Raw genomic sequence first — 20,086 nt, 5'->3', positions numbered from 1 at the left:
GTTCATCTATTAACTAAAATTGGCTTTGGAGCAATGAAAAGCCAGCAGGCTTTATTATTCTTCATACAGTCAGAGATATCCATCCACTGTACCCTATTCCACAAAACTTTATTGAACATCGGAAGTTAAAGCAACTTGTGGATAGCTGGAAACCGAGGAAATCAAACATTGAAAAATAAACCTTCTGTGATTATTGCAGTGCATAGAAACTATCTACCTTGAAAGCCTTCTTGACATTTACATGAGTAACTACTGACTTCGTCCACACACTCTCCAAACTCACACGGATTGGATTTGCAGTCATTAATATTTACTTCACAGAAGCTTCCTTCAAAACCTGTCGAACATATACACAGGTACTCTCCGCTCCCTGGAGGAAAATTGATATTTGTAACGCAGGACCCTCCATTCAAGCAGTTGCATGACTTTATTGTGACCTATTCAGAAAACAGAATATTACACATTATAACAGAATGATAAAGTTTATACGTGGCATTACATACATCTCAAATTTCCCAAGTAATATGGTTAGATGAAGTGATTAAACTGTGGTGAAATAGGCAATTCTGTCCTACTTTTTAGATTGCATTATAATTTGACAAGATTATAATTTAACTTATGAATGAAGACATAGGTTTACACTGTAAAAATTTTGTTTTGCAGTTGCATTATGAATGGCGTAACAAAAAGCAAAGGAGAGGTAAGGAGGTACAAAAGGCAAGGAAAAACATTGATATGATGATTGAGGCACATAATTCAACTGCTTGGCAGCTCACAAAGACTTTTATTGTTATAGTGACATTATTACTATTTAAAGAACAGTTTAATTTTAAAACCTCATATTGGAAAAAAAATAATAATAGTGCAAATTAAAGTTTCCATTAATGGTCTGTTATTTTGTTCGCTTTATTAATAACACATTATTAAACAAAATAACTACCCAGATGCATGTGGAAAAGAAAAATGTCACTTTTTGGTGCAGAAATTAGTCTTCTGAATGTTTGGACTTTGTGGTGGGCAGAAACAGCTTCTAATAACACTCTTAATAGGTAGCCAACTTATGGGAAAGAATTCACAGACACTAAATGAAAAAAAAAAAGCTAACAAAAAAATTGTTTTGAAACTAAGTTAAAATCAAATTTAAACTAGGTATGTACTCAGGAAGATTAATCCCATTTCCTTCCTGTATTTCAAACAGAAACTTATTGGCAAGTAGTTGTGGTTTCCATCATTAGGGAAAGAACAACAACTTCAGAGTCCTGTAACAACTTGTTGGACTCAAACCTTTTTAGGAATAAGAGTTGAAAAGAAAATAAATAGGCAAAATAGGCTATCAGGCCCCTCCACATCGTTCTGCCACCCAATAAGATCATACAAAGTCAGTTTTCTCATTCATTAGTATATTCACTGTTTGAACATTGGGAGCCATGGTAGAGAATTCCAATCATATACAACACCCAGCTTAAAACACTGAGTAACTCATAGCATTTAACCACTCTGTTTATGATTACTTTGCTGTTCAAATTTTAATCTACATCCAAAAGCTACATTCTATGTATAGACATTAACACAAACATGATCCAAACTTAAACCATGTACTTGAAGTCCTACTAAAATACAGGTTACAAACCATATTATGATTATTTTACTCAAAGAATATATCCAAAATTTTGATGATTTATTACTGGCTTAAAATTATATTAATTATTTGATGGATAAGTGATACTGCAGGATATGATATTAAAACTTATAAACACATCTAAATTTGCAAAATAAACATGAACTGCTGGTTGCCTTACACAATACCAGTGGTGTGAATTGGACTAGAATCAGCTGCCTATCCTGCCTGGTTGCCTCCGAAAATCGTCAGCCATCTGCACTTACCAGGACCAAATGCAAGCTGCTGAAACATCTTCACTGGGTCTCAACACCTCTCGCTGTAATTGTATCTTGGACTTCTTGACAGAAAAGCCACAATGTGTTACAGGAGAAAAATCTGCAGATGCTGGAAATCCAAAGCAAAACTCACAAAATGCTGGAGGAACTCAGCTGGTCAGGCAGCATCTATGGAAATGAATATACAGTCAACACAAAAACATCAACTGTTCATTCATTTCCATCGATGCTGCCTGACCGGTTGAGTTCCTCCAGCATTTTGTGTGTGAGGCCACAGTCTGTGTTGGCAAAAACATCTCTGGTTCCATCAAATTGAGCACCGGTACATCTAGGTCTGCATGCACAGCCCCCTGCTCTTCACACTGCTGATTCTTAACTGCACTGCTATATCCAGTTCAAACCAAATCATCAGATTCACTGATAACACAACAATTACTGACCTCATCAACAACGATGACAAGACAACATACAGAGAGGAGGTAGAATGGTGTGAGCGTAATAACTTAAGTCTCAACCCCAAAGAGATGATTGAGGACATTAGGAAGGTACAGGCTGACCACTCCTCACTGCACATAAACTGCTCCTTCGTGGAGAGTTAGGAACACCAAGTTTCTGGGAGTGCACATAAAAGGTAGTCTCACCTGGTCCCTCAACACTTCCTCTTTGGTCAAGGAAGCACAGCAGTGTCCCCGGTTCCTAAGGAGATTGTGACGGATGAGGCTTCCCCGACCCTATTCTAACCAATTTTTACAGGAGCACCATCGAGTGTGTCCTGACTAACTGCATCACCATTTAGTATGGGAATTGCAAGGCATCTGACTGCAAGTCCCTACAAAGGATTGCAAGGACTGCTGAGGGGTCTTCCATTCTTCAGAGGCATTTATCAGGAGCACTGTGTACACATTGTCGGTGACTCCTCCCAACTATCCAACAATCTCTTTGACTCCCTACCATCAGGAAATAGACACAGTAACACAAGGACAAGAACTGTTAGGATGGGTAACAGCTTCTTCCCCACATTGTAAGACTACTGAACTCCCTGCCACCACCCAGGTCACATCACATATAAAGCACCAGTAGCGTTATACCATTTACTTTTTAAACTTGTGTTGTAAATGCACATTATTCATTAATTTATTTGTGGCAATATTACTTAATGTGTTTTGTGTGTGTTTTATATATATATATATATATATATATAAAACACACACACACACACTGCATTATGCACCTTGGTCTGGAGGAACGTTGCTTTGTTTGGCAGTATACATTGAATGACAATGACCTGAACTTGAATTTATCCTATTTACCATTTCCAATCTATGCAATCAATCTTAGAATTTCCATTCAAATCAATGGAGTTTTCAACAGTCTGCAGAAATCAAGGACTGACATATATGGCGTAACTGAACACCAGTACTTTCCTTTGGAACTGCTGGCCAGAACTGCTCAATTTGATACAATGTTTGAATGCTCTAGGCAAAGTGGACATGGAGAGGATGTTTCCAATAGTGAGAGTCCAGAACCAGAGAGCATAATCTCAGAAGAGAAGGATGTCCCTTTAGAACAGAGATGAGGAGGAATTTCTTTAGCCAGAGGGTGGTAATCTGTGAAGTTCATTGCCACAGATGACTGTGGAGGCCAAAACATTGGATATATTTAAAACAGGATGTTGATTGTAAAAGGTTAATGAGAGAAGGCAGGAGAATGGGGTTGAGAAGGAAAATAAATCAGCAATGACAGAATAGACTCAATGGGTCAAAAGGCCCAAGACTGCTCCTGTGTCTTATATTTCATACTTCCCTTCAAAAGAATCATAAGAGATATACAACATACTCAAAGGCCCTCAGTTTATTGTTTTATCACCTACCCATACCGTATGGGCACGTGGCCAAGTGGTTAAGGCATTCGACTAGTGATCTGAAGATCGTGAGTTCGAGCCCCAGCCGAGGCAGCGTGTTGTGTCCTTGAGCAAGGCACTTAACCACACAGTGCTCTGCGACGACACTGGTGCCAAGCTGTATGGGTCCTAATGCCCTTCCCTTGGACAACATCGGTGGCATGGAGAGGGGAGACTTACAGCATGGGCAACTGCTGGTCTTCCATACAACCTTGCCCAGGCCTGCACCCTGGAGAGTGAAGACTTTCCAGGCACAGATCCATGGTCTCGCAAGACTAACGGATGCCTTTATTTTAACTACTGATATACTCATCCCATTATCAGCACTTAGTTCTACTATTTTAAAAACAACCTTTACATCAGCAAGTATCTGTTATCTCAATCTTGGAACAAACAGTGTGTTAAGATTTCATAAATATTCAATTTCTCCACATTGATAATTTCCATGAGCAGGAAAATTTGGCCATCCCATGAAAGGTTAGACCATTTGATAGAAAATTGACAATTCCTACTATACAGGAAATCGTATTAGTACACAGAACCTTAAGGGGAACATCTTCATGCACTTGTTACTTCTTACCTCCACTGTCAATTTGGTTTCAGCATTACAGTCATCTGTCAGAGACAAAGTGAAGACCTGTACATTCTGCAAAGAAACTCTCCATACAAGCAGTCCTGCAGGAGAGAGACTAGCATCCTGGGGACCAGAATCCATGTTGAAAACAACAACAGAACCTTCTGGGTCAGTAGCCAAGAACTGATACACAAAATTTTCACCAACAAAAGTGTGCAGTTTATCTTGTGAAGCATGTAATTTTGGAGGGTGGTTATCTGCAATAAAAAACAAACAAATATCATTTACAACAGCTACAAGGAATATAATAATTACTGTTGGTATGGCTTAGCCATACTTAACAGTCTGTCCTTTCACGTGGAAGAACAACCCATTTTGATGCCTGGTCACAGTATCCACTAGCTATTGACATGCTCTAATCTGATGGACACAGTATAGGGTAGTTAGGTTGAATTGTTCTCTGATCTTGGCAATTTATTTGTAAACATTTTGTCTCTACGTGAGGAGACATTGTCAGTGCGCCGTTGATCGTAGTATGCTATCAGAATGCTTGGCCTTTATATGATTTTCAATATGCCGATTGGACATCATTTTGGAAGCTCAATTGTGATGATGTTAAGAAACCTTGTCACTGATTGGCTGTGTGGTGAATTTTTTTTGCATTGCGGTCAGGGATTGAGTTTTCAAAATGATGTCCAATCAGCATATTGAAAAACACATAAAGGCCAAGCATTCGAAAACTACATCACATCCAATGGCACACTGACAATGTCTCCTTACGTGGCAATGAGACATTTGCAAGTAAATTGCCAAGAGCGGAGAATAACAACACAACCATCAATTATCGGTGCTACATGTCTTCTGAATTACCTCCAGCAGTGTAGGGTACCCCAATATTGAATCAGTGGCAACAATTTAGACCCTATTAAAAAATATGTGATATGTAGAATTTGAATGGGTAATGACTCACACATTGAGTTTTGGTAGAAATCTTTGGCTGAATAATGCCAATACAGTTAGTCTGTCTGTTTCTGAAGGATGCTCTGGCCCAATATCCTTAAAGATCTTTGCAATATTTTTAAATAAACAAAAATATTAGGTGAAATTTCCTACCACATCATTTACAATTATATTTTGCACCAACTGGGCTTCAGCCAATAAAAAATGAATTGCAAGAACAACATATGTGTAAGTGATTTTAAACCTGATATTTTGTGATACTCCATTACAATAAAAGAGAATGACTACACTCAAATTGTTCTAGCAGCAAACTGAGATCAGGGAAAGTGAATCAACTTACTTTCAATAATTGTCCATTCAAATATGGATGTGTCTGGTTGGCATAAAAGGCAAGGGCTACTTGGATTAGGATCCCCTGCACCATAGCAGAGCCCATCTATATTACATGTGTTCTCCTAAAACAAAAAAATATACAAATAGCCAAGTAAGAATCTAGTTCAGACAATGTGTCACCACAGCGCCCTGGAAAGAGGAGTGAACATCGCGTAGAGCAAGTGAAATCGGCAATCGCCTCTGATCTGGGCCGACATTTACGTGCCGGGCCGCACCTAATTAATTAGCTTGTTTATTTCGGCTTTTTTTCTTAAAGATGTGCTGGGTGCGCTCCGGCGACCGCTGCACTGCTGCGTTCTTCGTGGCAATGTATCGGTCCGCGGTCCAGAGGTTAGGGACCCCTGATTTAAATTACCGCTTGAAACACTACAGTGTAGAAGGCAATGGGCCAAGCTGAAGAAAGGGATTAGTATACACAGGAGTTGATGGCCTGAATGGACATGGAGGCCAAAGGAATTGTTTCTACCTCCATGACTCAAATATGGGGCTTGATTTAGAGCTGTCATCAAATTTCAGGTTTGTTGTTTTATTAAAACAGGACTTACTCTCAAGTCAAGTTGCCATGGCCATGTCTAATATCAGGAAAAGTGCCAGCTTTCAGACATTCTCAGAGAAGGAAGTCCCAGATTTATGTGATACTGTCTTGCAGGAGAAATCACCCATCTGATCTTAGACCTGGTAAACCAGGTGCAACATTAGTCATAGTCATACCTTATTGATCCCGGGGGAAACTGGTTTTTGTTACAGTTGCACCATAAATAATAAATAGTAATAGAACCATAGATAGTTAAATAGTGATATGTAAATTATGCCAGTAAATTACAAAATAAGTCCAGGACCAGGCTATTGGCTCAGGGTGTCTGACCCTCCAAGGGAGGAGTTGTAAAGTTTGATGGCCACAGGCAGCAGTGACTTCCTATGACGCACTGTGTTGCATCTCGGTGGAATGAGTCTCTGGCTGAATGTACTCCTGTGCCCACCCAGTACATTATGTAGTGGATGGGAGACATTGACCAAGATGGCATGCAACTTAGACAGCATCCTCTTTTCGGACACAACCGTCAGAGAGTCCATTTCCATCCCCACAGCATCACTGGCCTTACGAATGAGTTTGTTGATTCTGTTGGTGTCTGTTACCCTCAGACTGCTGCCCCAGCACACAACAGAAAACATGATAGTACTGGCCACCGCAAACATTACTTATGTTTTAATGATTTATAGGTTTTTAATACATTGTTAATGAATATTACAATTTTATTTTATAATAACTTTTTAATGACTCTGAATGTCAAAGTCATGAGGAAACTGATAAACAGAGTTACAGTTTCAAAAGAAAGCAAAAATTAGAATTTTACCTGCTTTAAAAGTCATTTGGGAGTATTCTGGACATAGGGCCTAGGGCACAGTGGTTATTTAGATTGTATTGCCCAATTCCTGAAGGCAGAGCCAGCATCATTAGTCCTGTGTACCTAATACAGGTGAAATCCTTACAGGATGGACTGCAGGTGGCAATTTTAGGTGGCAGTCCAGGTTCAGGAAAAACCAGGTCATCAAATAAATAATACAAGATTCACTTTTCTTTTAATTCTTGAAACATACCCAAACTTTGCCTTTTGGAGTGAACACTTATCCAAATGTAGGTTGATATACTCAGAGGAAGGAATAATGATAGAATAAAATCAGTATTCGCAAGAGGGAGGGTGAGCAGCCGGATGTCGTGGTCCATGTAGGGACATGGGTAGGAAGAGTGAGGAGGTCCTGAAAGGTGAGTTTAGGGAGTTAGGTGCCAAGTTAAACAACAGGACCTTGTGACAGGGTCCTGAATTACCCCTATGAACTGTGCTCGATTACCCCTATGAACTGTGCTTTTGAAAGAGACAGCGGGGTATTTGACATCGACATCTTGTTTTGAAAAGAGAGAGAGAGATGAAGACTAACTTTTGGACTGTCACTTTAAGGCACGAGGAACTTTTGGATTTCTGCGGATTCCTGCTGCGTTGGGGGCGGGGGGAGAGAGATAGACAGATAGGAGAGGGGGAGGAGAGGGGGAGGAGAGGGGGTGGAGAGGGGGAGGAGAGGGGGAGGAGAGGGGGAGGAGAGGGGGAGGAGAGGGGGAGGAGAGGGGGAGGAGAGGGGGAGGAGAGAGAGAGAACCGAGCAGCTCATAAGTCACTATGGTGACTGAGCGGTGTTATTTGATGGACAATCAATGTTATAGTTTCTCTGGAATATGTTTATACTTTCTCCAAAGACATTTGCCTGCTTGTACATTTCTTACACAGACAAAGGAAGGAGGAGTTATTTGAATGACAGTTGGTACTCAGTACTGTGAGATAAATAGGAGGTCAGATGATAGACCTCAGGCACATGTTTTTGGAGGATCGATCAGGCGGATCAATCAGTGGTTCTTGCAGTGAAAAAAGAGAGTGACCAGTGGGGAGTTGTCCATGTGTCCACCTTTGCCTGGGTTGATAACTCCACCACAGAAAAATGGTCCCCTTTGTTGAAGTCACAGTCGGTGACTTTTAAAGGATTTCGGAGGACAACGAGAAGATCGACAGCATGAGCTCACCTGAAGACTCAGATCTCTCCCTCTCTCTCCATCACTACTCAACTCAATACCACAAACTGAACTGAACTTTACTCATCATTGTAAGACTATTTACCCCTAGACTTGAAGAACATTGGTTTTCATATATATTCCACACTTACTTATATATAATCATTGCTAACCTGTTTGATTTATCTGCATTTATATTACTGTATTGCACAGTTATTAATAAATAATTTTAGTTAATAGCAATACCGGACTCCAAAGTGGTTTCCATCTCAGCTGGTTCTTTAACCCGTCACGAGGTATGTGACAACCTCTGGGATAGCAATCTCAGGATTGCTACCACTGCCACGTGCGGGCAGGTTTAGAAATGGTGAGATAGAGCAGATCAACACATGGCTGAAGACATGGTGCAGGAGGGAGGGCGTCAGATTTATAGATAATTGGGCAATTTTCCAAGGAAGTTGGGACCTGTTCCGGCAGAATGGTTTACATCTGAACTGGAGGGGGACAAATATTCTTGCAGGTAGGTTTGCTAGAGAGGCTCCAGTAGATTTAAACTAGATACGGGGGGGGGGGGGGGGAACAAGCGTGTAGGAACAGATGCAGGGGAGAAGGAAGAAAAAGAAGATAGTAAAGTTGTTTGCACCGTTAGTGATAAACAAGGAGTAAGAGGTGGAAAATTTCTTAAATGCATTTACTTTAATGCTAGGAGCATTGTAAGAAAGGTGGATGAGTTTGTAGCATGAATTGATAACTGGAAATATGTTGTTGTAGCTATTAGTGAAACATGGTTGCAGGAGGGGTGTGATTGGCAACTAAATATTCCTGGATTTTGTTGTTTCAGGTGTGATAGAATCAGAGAGACAAGAGGGGGAGGTGTTGCATTGCTTGTCAGAGAAAATATTACAGTGGTTTTCTGGGAGGATAGATTAGAGGGCTCATCTAGGGAGGCTATTTGGGTGGAATTGAGGAATGGGAAAGGTGTAGTAACACTTATATGGGTGTATTATAGACCACCTAATGGGAAGTGAGAATTGAAGGAGCAAATATGTCAGGAGATAGCAGATATTTGTAGTAAGCACAAGGTTGTGATTGTGGGAGATTTTAATTTTCCACACATAGACTGGGAAGCCCATACTGTAAAAGGGCTGGAAGGTTTGGAGTTTGTAAAATGTGTGCAAGATAGTTTTTTGCAGGAATACATAGAGGTACCAACGAGAAAAGGGGCAGTGTTGGATCTCCTGTTAGGGAATGAGATAGGTCAGGTGACGGAGGTTTGTGTTGGGGATCACTTCAGTAGATTTAAACTAGATACGGGGGGGGGGGAACAAGCGTGTAGGAACAGATGTAGGGGAGAAGGAAGAAAAAGAAGATAATGCTATTAGTTTCAATATAATTATGGAGAAGGATAGGTCTGGACCCAGGGTTGAGATTTTTGATTGGAGAAAGGCTAACTTTGAGGAGATGGAAAGGATTTAGAAGGAATAGATTGGGACAATTTGTTTTATGGGAAGGGTGTATTAGAGAAATGGAGGTCATTTAAAGGTGAAATTTTGAGGGTACCGAATCTTCATATTCCTCTTAGGTTGAAAGGAAAGGTTAAAAGTTTGAGAGAGCCATGGTTTTCAAGGGATATTGGAAACTTGGCTCAGAAAAAGAGAGGGATCTACAATAAATATAGGCAGCATGGAGTAAATGAGGTGCTCGAGGAATACAAAGAATGTAAAAAGAATCTTAAGAAAGAAGTTAGAAAAAGCTAAAAGAAGATATGAGGTTTCTTTGGCAAGTAAGGTGAAAATAAATCCAAAGGGTTTCTACAGTTATATACAGTTAAAAGGATAGTGAGGGATAAAATTGGTCCCTTAGAGAATCAGAGTGGACAGCTATGTGTGGAGCCAAAACAGATGGGGGAGATTTTGAACAATTTCTTTTCTTCAGTATTCACTAAGGACAAGGATATTGAATTGTGTAAGGAAAGGGAAACAAGTAGGGAAGTTATGGAAACTATGATGATTAAAGAAGAGGAAGTACTGGCGCTTTTAAGGAATATAAAAGTGGATAAGACTCCGGGTCCTGATAGGACATTCCTAAGGACCTTGAGGGAAACTAGTGTAGAAATAGCAGGGGCTCTGACAGAAATAACTCAAATGTCATTAGAAATGGGATGGTGCCGGAGGACTGGCTTATTGCTCATGTTGTTCCATTGTTTAAAAAGGGTTCTAAGAGTAAACCTAGCAATTATTGGCCTGTAAGTTTGACGTCAGTGGTGGGTAAATTAATGGAAAGTATTCTTAGAGATGGTATATATACTTATCTGGATAGACAAGGTCTGATTAGGAACAGTCAACATGGATTTGTGGGTGGAAGGTCATGTTTGACAAATCTTATTGAATTTTTTGAAGAGGTTACTGGGAAAGTTGACGAGGGCAAAGCGGTGGATGTTGTCTATATGGACTTCAGTAAGGCCTTTGACAAGGTTCCACATGGAAAGCTAGTTAGGAAGGTTCAATTGTTAAGTGTTAATATTGAAGTAGTAAAATGGATTCAACAGTGGCTGGATGGGAGATGCCAGAGAGTAGTGGTGGATAACTGTTTGTCAAGTTAGAGGCCGGTGACTGGTGGTGTGCCTCAGGGATCTGTACTGGGTCCAATGTTGTTTGTCATCTACATTAATGATCTGGATGATGGGGTGGTAAATTGGATTAGTAAGTATGCAGATGATACTAAGATAGGTGGTATTGTGGATAATGAAGCAGGTTTTCAAAGCTTGCAGAGAGATTTAGGCCAGTTAGAAGAATGGGCTGAAAGGTGACAAATGGAGTTTAATGCTGATAAGTGTGAGGTGCTACATTTTGGTAGGACTAATCAAAATAGGACATACATGGTAAACGGTAGGGCATTGAAGAATGCAGTAGAACAGAGTGATCTAGGAATAATGGTGCATAGTTCCCTGAAGGTGGAATCCCATGTGGATAGGGTGGTGAAGAAAGCTTTTGGTATGCTGGCCTTTATAAATCAGAGCATTGAGTATAGGAGTAGGGATGTAATGTTAAAATTGTACAAGGCATTGGTAAGGCCAAATTTGGAGTATTGTGTACAGTTCTGGTCAACGAATTATAGGAAAGATGTCAACAAAATAGAGAGAGTACAGAGAAGATTTACTAGAATGTTAACTGGGTTTCAGCACCTGAGTTACAGAGAAAAGTTGAACAAGTTAGGCCTTTATTCTTTGGAGTGTAGAAGGTTGAGGGGGGACTTGATAGAGGTATTTAAAACTATGAGGGGGATAAATAGAGTTGACGTGGATAGGCTTTTTCCATTGAAAGTAGGGAAGATTCAAACAAGAGGACATGAGTTGAGAGTTAGGGGGCAAAAGTTTAGGGGTAACACAAGGAGGAACTGCTTTACTCAGAGAGTGGTGGCTGTGTGGAATGAGCTTCCACTTAGAGTGGTAGAGGCAGGTTCGATATTGTTATTCAAAGGAAAGTTGGATAGGTATATGGAGAGGAAAGGAATGGAGGGTTATGGGCTGAGTGCAGGTCGGTGGGACTAGGTGAGATTAAGCGTTCGGCACGGACTAGAAGGGCCGAGATGGCCTGTTTCTGTGTTGTAATTGTTATATGGTTATATAAAAACATCACATTTTCCGCCATTATCCCCACACATATAGATGCTAACAATGCTGGCATGCTACTTCTATACAGGCTTCTAGGAAGTCATGCATTCAAACTGAAAGATTTCTTCTGTCATTGGTCTATTAATTTTTGTATATGGGCAACTCACTCTAATCACATTTGGACGACTAGCTCACTTCTGCTAATGCAGGGATCCGAAGTCTGTTAAGTCATTACCGATTCCCTCTTTATGAGATATTTAGACAGTAAAGTCCCAGAGTATTAGGCAAAATATATAAATCAAGCTTATCATGAGAAATTTATAAATGAATCAACAATCTTCAGTCACAGAACATTAAGAAAATGGGACCAAATGATAAATTCATGCTAAATTTACTGAAGTGCTTTGTCTCATGTAAGTATACTAGTTCCTAAAGTTAACTTAGTCAGCTGGAGTGGGACATTATGCTGCAATCCCTTGTCTGTCCTTTGCTAGTTCCAAGATTTTCAAATCAGCAGAATATTTGCACATTGGGGGTAGGGTGCAAGTTCTGGAATTCAATATCAGAGTTATCTTGTGCAATGAAAGGCGATATTTAACCAAATTTAACCAAAAGCAACATTCTCCCTGACCCACACTTTTAATTTTTCTAAACTATATGAAACACACATATTCTGAACAAATTTCTCAATTCACTGGAATTGTTAATGAATTCTATTTGGGAAGATAATTCAAACCAGTGTACCCAAGGTTTAATTACAATACTACATTTAATCTTCAAGATTTCAGCTTACAAAAGTAAAAAGTGTTAGTAAATATAGAAAAGCAAATTCACATTGCCAACATGAAAATTACTTTTGTCTCCTAATGAGGAAATGTCCTTAATATATCGTACTTTAGGATGTGCTAGACATCATGATCCATTAGAGTCCATTAATGGCCTTGGACCAAAATAGATTTGATGAGTTTCGTATAAATCTATTTTCCATGCACTCTAGTTGATAAACTTATTTCATTATACCCTGATAAAAATAGTAGTTAGCAATTTGTAGGCTGCTGGGCCAGCAATGCTACTCAGACTTTAGTTTAATAAACACCATGGAGTAAAAACAATTGAAATGGCAGAAGATTTTTATGAGCTGTTCTTAATTTTGCTACAGCACCAATTAAATTTAATTACCAATCTTTTATTAAGAATAACAACCTGTATATTAAATCAGTAATTGTTACCCTTCCTCTTTGATAATCCTTATGGAAGAAGGTGGTGCTCGAGATCTTGAAATGCATAAAGGTGGATAAAATCCCCAGGATGATATGAGAGATTTTTTGAATTAGGTACCGGAAGACTGAAGGATACCTAACGTTGTGCCTTTATTTGAGAAAGGCAGCAGTGACAAGCCACATATCTGCATGGCAATGTCCCTTGTACCCTCAAACCTTATATCAGTGGTTGTAAGAGGATCCTGAAGGACAGGTTTCATTCATAGTTGGAAAGGCAAGGACTGATTACAATTAATTAGCCCAGCTAAGTGCATGGAAAATCTTGCCTCATGAAGTTGATTGAGTTTTTTTTTGAAAAGCTGAACAAAAGGATTGATGCAGGATGTCTACATAGACACAAAAGCTGTTGACAAGTTATTGCATGGTGACTGGTCCAACAGGTTAGAACACATGATCCAGGATAAGCTTGCCAATTGGATACAAAATTAGCTTGTTGATAGGAGACAGAAGCTGAACTGGAAGGTTGATTTTCATATTGGAAAGCTATAATGCTGCAGGGATCGGTGCAGGGACACATGCTGTATGTCATATACAGTACATTAATGAGTTGGATGAGTATAAGTGGTGTGGTTAGTAAGTTAGCAGGTGGCAGGGAGGGGGAGCATCATTGACTCAGGCCCAAGAGGCCAGCGTCGGGCATTTTTATGCCTTACAATGCGCGGAACGAAAGACTGTGTGGCGCACCTCTCCTCACACAGACATACAGCAATGTGTGGTTAAGTGCCTTGCTCAAGAACACAACACTTTGCCTCAGCTAGGGCTCAAACTGCTGACTAGATGAACGCCTTAACCACTTGGCCACGTGCCCAACACTAGTTAATGATAAAGTAGACAGTGAAGAAAGTTGTCCAAGGTTAGAAATGATTTAGATTAACTGGGAAAGAGACCAATCTTTTGTCTCCCTCCCTTCTTAAGGAGTATCGGAAAGAGAGGTTAGTAGACAGAGGGGATGGTGTGGCTTTGTGTATAAGAAATAATATTAAATCATTAGAAAGAGATGACATAGGATTGGAAGGTGTTGAGTCTCTACGGGTTGAGTTAAGAAATGGTAAAGGTAAAAGGTCCCTAATGTTAGTTGCATATAGGCCTCCAAACAGCAGCCAGGACGTGGATTACAAATTACAGCAGGAGATAGAAAAGGCGTGTCAGAAAGGCAATGTCATGATTAACGATGATCAAAGGCATTAATGATTATTAACAGAGGCAGTAACTATGATCTTTCAAGAATCGATAGATTGTGGCATTGTACCAGATGACTGGAAAATTGCAAATGTTGCTCCGCTATTTAAAATGCATGGGAGGCAGCAGAAAGGAAACTATAGATTTGTGGCTAAATTTGCCTATGATCAAAGATAGATGGAGGAGCAGGTAGTGTTGAGGAAACAGAGAGCCTGCAGAGAGACTTAGATCATTTAGCGGAATGGGCAAAGAAGCGGCAAATGAAATACAATGTTGGAAAGTGTATGGTCACGTACTTTGATGGAAGAAATAAATGGGCAGATTATTATTTAGATGGGGAGAGAATTCAAAATGCAGAGATGCAAAGGGACTTGGGAGTCCTTGTGCAAGATACCCTAAAGCTTAAACTCCAGGTTGAGTTGGTTGTGAAAAAGGCGAATGCAATGTTGGCATTCATTTCTAGAGGTACAGAATATAAGAGCAGGGATGTGATATTGAGGGTCTATAAGGCACTCATGAAACTACACTTGGAGTATTGTGTGCAGTTTTGAGCTCCTAATTTTAGAAAGGGTAAACTAACGTTGGAGCGGGTTCAGAGAAGATTCACAAGAATGATTCCAGGAATGAAAGGGTTACCATATGAGGAATGTCTGGCAGCTCTTGGGCTGTATTCCTTAGAGCTCAAGAGAATGAGGGGGGAGGATCTCATAGAAACATTCTGAATTTTAAAAGGCCTGAACAGATTAGATATGGAAAAGTTATTTCCGATAGTAGGGGATTCTAGGACAAGAGGGCACGACTTCAGGATTGAAGGACGTCCATTTAAACTGAGATGCGGAGAAATTACTTTAGTTACAGGGTGGTAAATCTGTGGAATTCGTTGTCACTAGTGGCTGTGGAGGCCAAGTCATGGGGGCTATTTAAGGCAGAGATAGAGAGGTTCTTGATTAGCCAAGGCATCAAAGGGTATGGGGTGAAGGCAGTGTTGTGGGGATGTCTGGAAGAATTGGATCAGCCCATGATTGAATGGCAGAGCAGACTCGATGGGCTGAATGGCCTACTTCTGTTCCTATATCTTATGGTCTTATAATTAGCAATTGGCCTATTACTTATTTATGATTTTGGTTTTAACTTTGTTGTCAATGTGGTGAATTTCAGAGATAAGGACATTATCTTGTACTGCAATCAAATTTTTATGATTGTACTTAACATTTCATCCAATATTGTTGAATTTGAAAGATAATTACAAAAGAGCTATGGAGATATTTGCTTAAACTGTGGCCTGTTTTTCTGTACAATGCTTCCAAAGAGAATGCATGCTAGCATCCATTTAATTATTCTCTGCTGGATCATTATTTTGCTCGGATCTTTACACCACAGGAAAGAGATGACTATTAAAGTGTTCGTGCAAGTATCTTATGCAAAATAAAATGTTCTGAAGAGTAGGATTTAAACAGCTCAGCATTTTGTTGCAGATTTTTCAGAATTTAACAAGCAGATTGCCAATTCCCAGAACTACGCTGATCTCTCTTGCAGCACTTTTATTTTTCTCTTTTCAGCAGATTTCTATCCTGGTTGTAGCATTGGAGTTCCAGCTCTTCAGGAATGAGTTCTCTATTCTGAACTAGCTGATGGAGCCATTGTGGAACCTACAGTGTCAGCCGCAGCTGGGAAGGAAGTCCGTTATGGAATAGATGGGTATGTAATTTGAGACCTGGTGTATTTTGCTTACATTGAGCTTGGGGGTGCTCCTATTTTCTGGCTTCTGCAACAGCTCTGGCCTGTTTATTATAAACGTAGCATGCCTTTATTTGTTTCCTCTCTTGATAATTGCCCTTAATAATGTACTAACTAGACACCTATATAAACATTGGAATCTTCTTGGCTACCTTGAGCTCACATTACCAGAGACTGCCTGTGTGCAATCCATTCTTTTCCCATATCGCTACAACTTAAAATGAGTTTGTTTTCTCATTTTCCTCTTTCTTCCACCATCACTTAAGATTCCTCCCAAGTCCCAAAGACGTTCTGTTTGAAATAGCTACTTTAACTTGCCTCTTTTTGTGGATTAGTGGCAAAAATTAAACACAATTGGAGGCAATGTGCATGTGAGAGAGAATTATTTGGAGGGGCACAAAGAAATAAAGTCAGTGAATGAGACCAATGGGATTGCTTCCCTGGAATCCAATATAGACCCAAAGGGGCAAGTGGCAACCTTCTCTATCATTAAAAGTATAAAATATTTATTGACCAAAGGTAATTTATCTAAACTCTTGCCACTGTTTCAGAATCACATTTTGGGTCATTCAGTAACTCAAAATCTCATCTTACCTTTAAACCACAGAGTCCATCCATGTTTGACTGACAAGTTTGACAAACTCCATCAAATAATGTTAAAAACTGTGAATTGCTGTATGTGTACCCATCATTTGAAATCTGTAAGAGGAAAAAAAAAATGAGACTCCACACACAACTTGGTACATCTTACTAACCAGTGAAAGGCCAGCTTCCGCCTTTTGTTAACCAAATAGTCTTCTATCCACATCCAAAGATTGTTCCCAATACCATGAGCATTCATTTCACTCAATAACTTTTGTCACAGCGCCTTATCAAATCAAGTTTATTGTTTTTCAAACATATACACGTATACCAAACAATGTTCTTACATTAAATGTCTGTGGAAATATTAAACATATGGTACACCTAGAGTCACTCCTTGATCCTCAGCACACCAACAACTTCAAAGAATTTACATAATCAAATGTAATTTCTATTTCAATGATGCAGGTTTACTGTGTCTGATTACATAGAAACATAGAAAACCTACAGCACAATACAGCCCTTCAGCCCACAAAACTGTGCCAAACATGTCCTTACCTTAGAACAACCTAGGCTTACTCATAACCCTCTATCTTTCTAAGCTCCATGTATCCATCCAGGAGTCTCTTAAAAGACCCTATCATTTACCTTGAATTCTTCTAACATACTGATGAAATAAGTTAATAAACACTTACTCCATAATATATTAAGCTAAATGTCTTATAAATGTTCGATAAATCTGCGCTGCATTCTTAAACTACAAAGTTACATTTGCGATTTCAAGTAGAGTTTATTGTCATATGCAAAAGGACGGCGAGGTATGGATAAAATGAAAAACTTGCTCGATAGCAACGTCACAGGAATGTAGGTACAAACACCACACACATCATAAATTATACAAGTAAAGAGAGTAAACTAAAGTGTGCAAAAACAAGACATTGGTTCAAAAGTAATGAAACAGTCCGAGTCAAGTGCACGGTGGTTCAAGGATGGATCATTGTGTTCCATTGCTGAGGTACGATAAAGGCTGTACAGCTCAGATCAAGAACCTGGTACTATGAGTCTTCAAGATTCTGTGCTTCCTCCCTAATGGTAGTAGTGAGGAAAGAATCAAGATGGTGAGGAATCTTGATGTCAGATAGAACCTTCTTTAAGCAGCACCTGCTTTAGTCAAATGAAGAAAGGGCAGTGCTCTTGATGAATGAGGATACCTCCTCTACTCTCTGCAGTTTCACGCATTCCTGTGCATTGGAATTACCACTTCAGACCATGATGCAAGCAGTCTGCATAGAGTCAACAGTACATCTGTAGAAGTTTGTTAGAGACTGTTCAATGACAAGCTTAAGAAACTGAAGATGCTGCTTGATGTCATGTCAAATCTCCTAAGAAAGCAGAGGTATATGTACTTCTGCGGTGATTGCACCTATGTGCTGAGCCCAGGGCAAGTTATCACCTCTGACCTATCAATGGGAGCTGGCACACATTGGAATTTTCTATGAAAACAGGGCGTTTTGGAAAATTAAAACTATTTCATCAAATATAATAGCAACTTTCTCTCATTCGCAGGATAAAATCCATAAAGACAAAAAGAGCTTGTCAGCCATTCTTCCAATGACTTGCTCAGCTCCACTTCCCTCGTAATTGATTGGAATTTTACTTACAACCTCTATTAACTAGTGACACAAATACCTGTTTAACTCACCTGCTATCTCCTTGTTTTCCATTATTAATAATCCAGAATCATTTCCTGAGATTAATGCTCACTTTGTCAAAACTTTGTTTTCTTTGAAAATATCTCTTATGATTTGTATTTATATTTCTAGCTTTTCTTTGTACTCTAATTGTTCCTTTCTCATTAATTTTGTACTTCCTCTTTGTTGTTTTATTAGAATTTGGTGTAATTTTCTGACCTAGAATCTACCTTTTCATGACTACACCATTTCAAACAGTACCTTATCACAATGCAGGCATCACACAAAAAATGCTTGAGGAACTCAGCTAGCCATGCAGTGCCTCTGCAGAGCAATAACCAGTTGAATTTTCCAGCTGAGACCCTACATCAAGGCTGGAAAGGAAGGGGAAAGAAACCAGAATAATGTGGTTGGGGGAGGGGAAGGAGTACAAACTGGTAGGTAATAGGTGAGGGGAGAAGGTAGGTGATAGGGGGAGGGGGGACACAAGAGTTGGGAAGTGATAGGTGGAAAAGCTAAAGGCGTGATGGAATCCAATAGGCGAGAACAGTGGCCCATGGGAGAAAGGGAAGGAGGGACACCAGAGGGAAGTGATGGGCAGATGAGGAGAAGAGTCAAGAGGAGAACCAGAATGGGGAAACGGAAAAAGAGAGAAGGGGAGGGGGAGAAGTTACCATACATTAGAAAAATTGATGGTTATGCCATTAGGTTGGAAGCTATCCAGATGAAATATGAGGTGCTACTCCTCCAACCTCAGATTGGCCTCATTGTGACAGCAGAAGAGGCCATGGACCAACTTGTTGGAATGGGAATGGGAAGTCAAATTGAAACAGGTAGCCACTAGGAAATCTGTATTTTGTACTGGATGGAACGAAGGTGCTCAAGAAGTGGTCCCTAATCAACCTTAAGTCTCATCAATGTAAAGGATATAAATGCACAGGGAACATCTGACTCTGACAGACTTGGAAGGACTCGTGTACAGTGAGTGCAATCTTGTGTGTGCTTCAAGAGTACCTTCATAATGCTCAAAGTCTACCTTATATAATATTCCAGCAAACATTTCACAAGCCCACCACTGAAACAGGCTTCTGTCTAATTTACTTTGTAAGTGGTTTCCAAACACTAAGTTTCTTCTAGGTTCTTGATCTCATGCAATCCCACAGGAGCAATAAGTTACACTTTCAGAGAATTTCCCGGGCTCCACTGAAAAGGAAACTATTCCTCTTTCAGTTTAATTGTTTGCTTGTTCTCCAGCCAGTTAGTTTGCCAGTACCAGAAAGCCAGCTGGCCTGGACTACCTTGGCCCAAACTGCTCTCTCTAGTCAGGCCATCAAGGCTTACATCCTGCAGAGGTGTGAATAATCATGACTCTTTTCAATTCCCACTACATCGAGAACCAGGAGCAGTGTCAGGAAATTTCGTACAGCTCCTTATGATGTATTATGCATCATTACAATCAAGTTGGGCTAATTTGCATTTTACTCAGAAAGCAGTCAGTTACAAGAGATGTTAAGGATTTATTATACATCTGTTTAAGACCACTATCATGATTACGATGGCAAACCTAGGTGAATGACAGCTTTAGTCGTCGTGAATTGTTCCACAGTGAAACTGAATTGTGATGAATATCTTTCCTGTTCCTTTTGCTTTCTGGCCTTATTTGTTGCCACTCAGCCATCAGCCACAAACTTCATCTAAGCTAGGAATGATGTAGAAAAGAAT

The 20,086-nt window shown here is 39.8% G+C and overlaps 1 protein-coding gene across 1 annotated transcript in view; it reads right to left on the bottom strand.

Annotated features, from left to right (window-relative positions):
• vwde (von Willebrand factor D and EGF domains) overlaps positions 1-20,086 on the bottom strand; it is a 241,087-nt gene that overhangs the window by 86,238 nt on the left and 134,763 nt on the right. Inside the window, exons 15-18 of the mRNA XM_072251981.1 lie at positions 16,686-16,790; positions 5,671-5,785; positions 4,377-4,627; positions 218-437 (exon numbers count right to left, since the gene is read on the bottom strand). Of these exons, the coding sequence (XP_072108082.1) occupies positions 218-437; positions 4,377-4,627; positions 5,671-5,785; positions 16,686-16,790 (691 nt within the window). The remainder of the gene's footprint in view (positions 1-217; positions 438-4,376; positions 4,628-5,670; positions 5,786-16,685; positions 16,791-20,086) is intronic.

The sequence above is a fragment of the Mobula birostris genome, chromosome 3 (assembly GCF_030028105.1).
Source record: "Mobula birostris isolate sMobBir1 chromosome 3, sMobBir1.hap1, whole genome shotgun sequence".
In the NCBI taxonomy this organism is placed as follows: domain Eukaryota; kingdom Metazoa; phylum Chordata; class Chondrichthyes; order Myliobatiformes; family Myliobatidae; genus Mobula; species Mobula birostris.
This window is presented reverse-complemented; position numbering and strand designations above follow the sequence as displayed.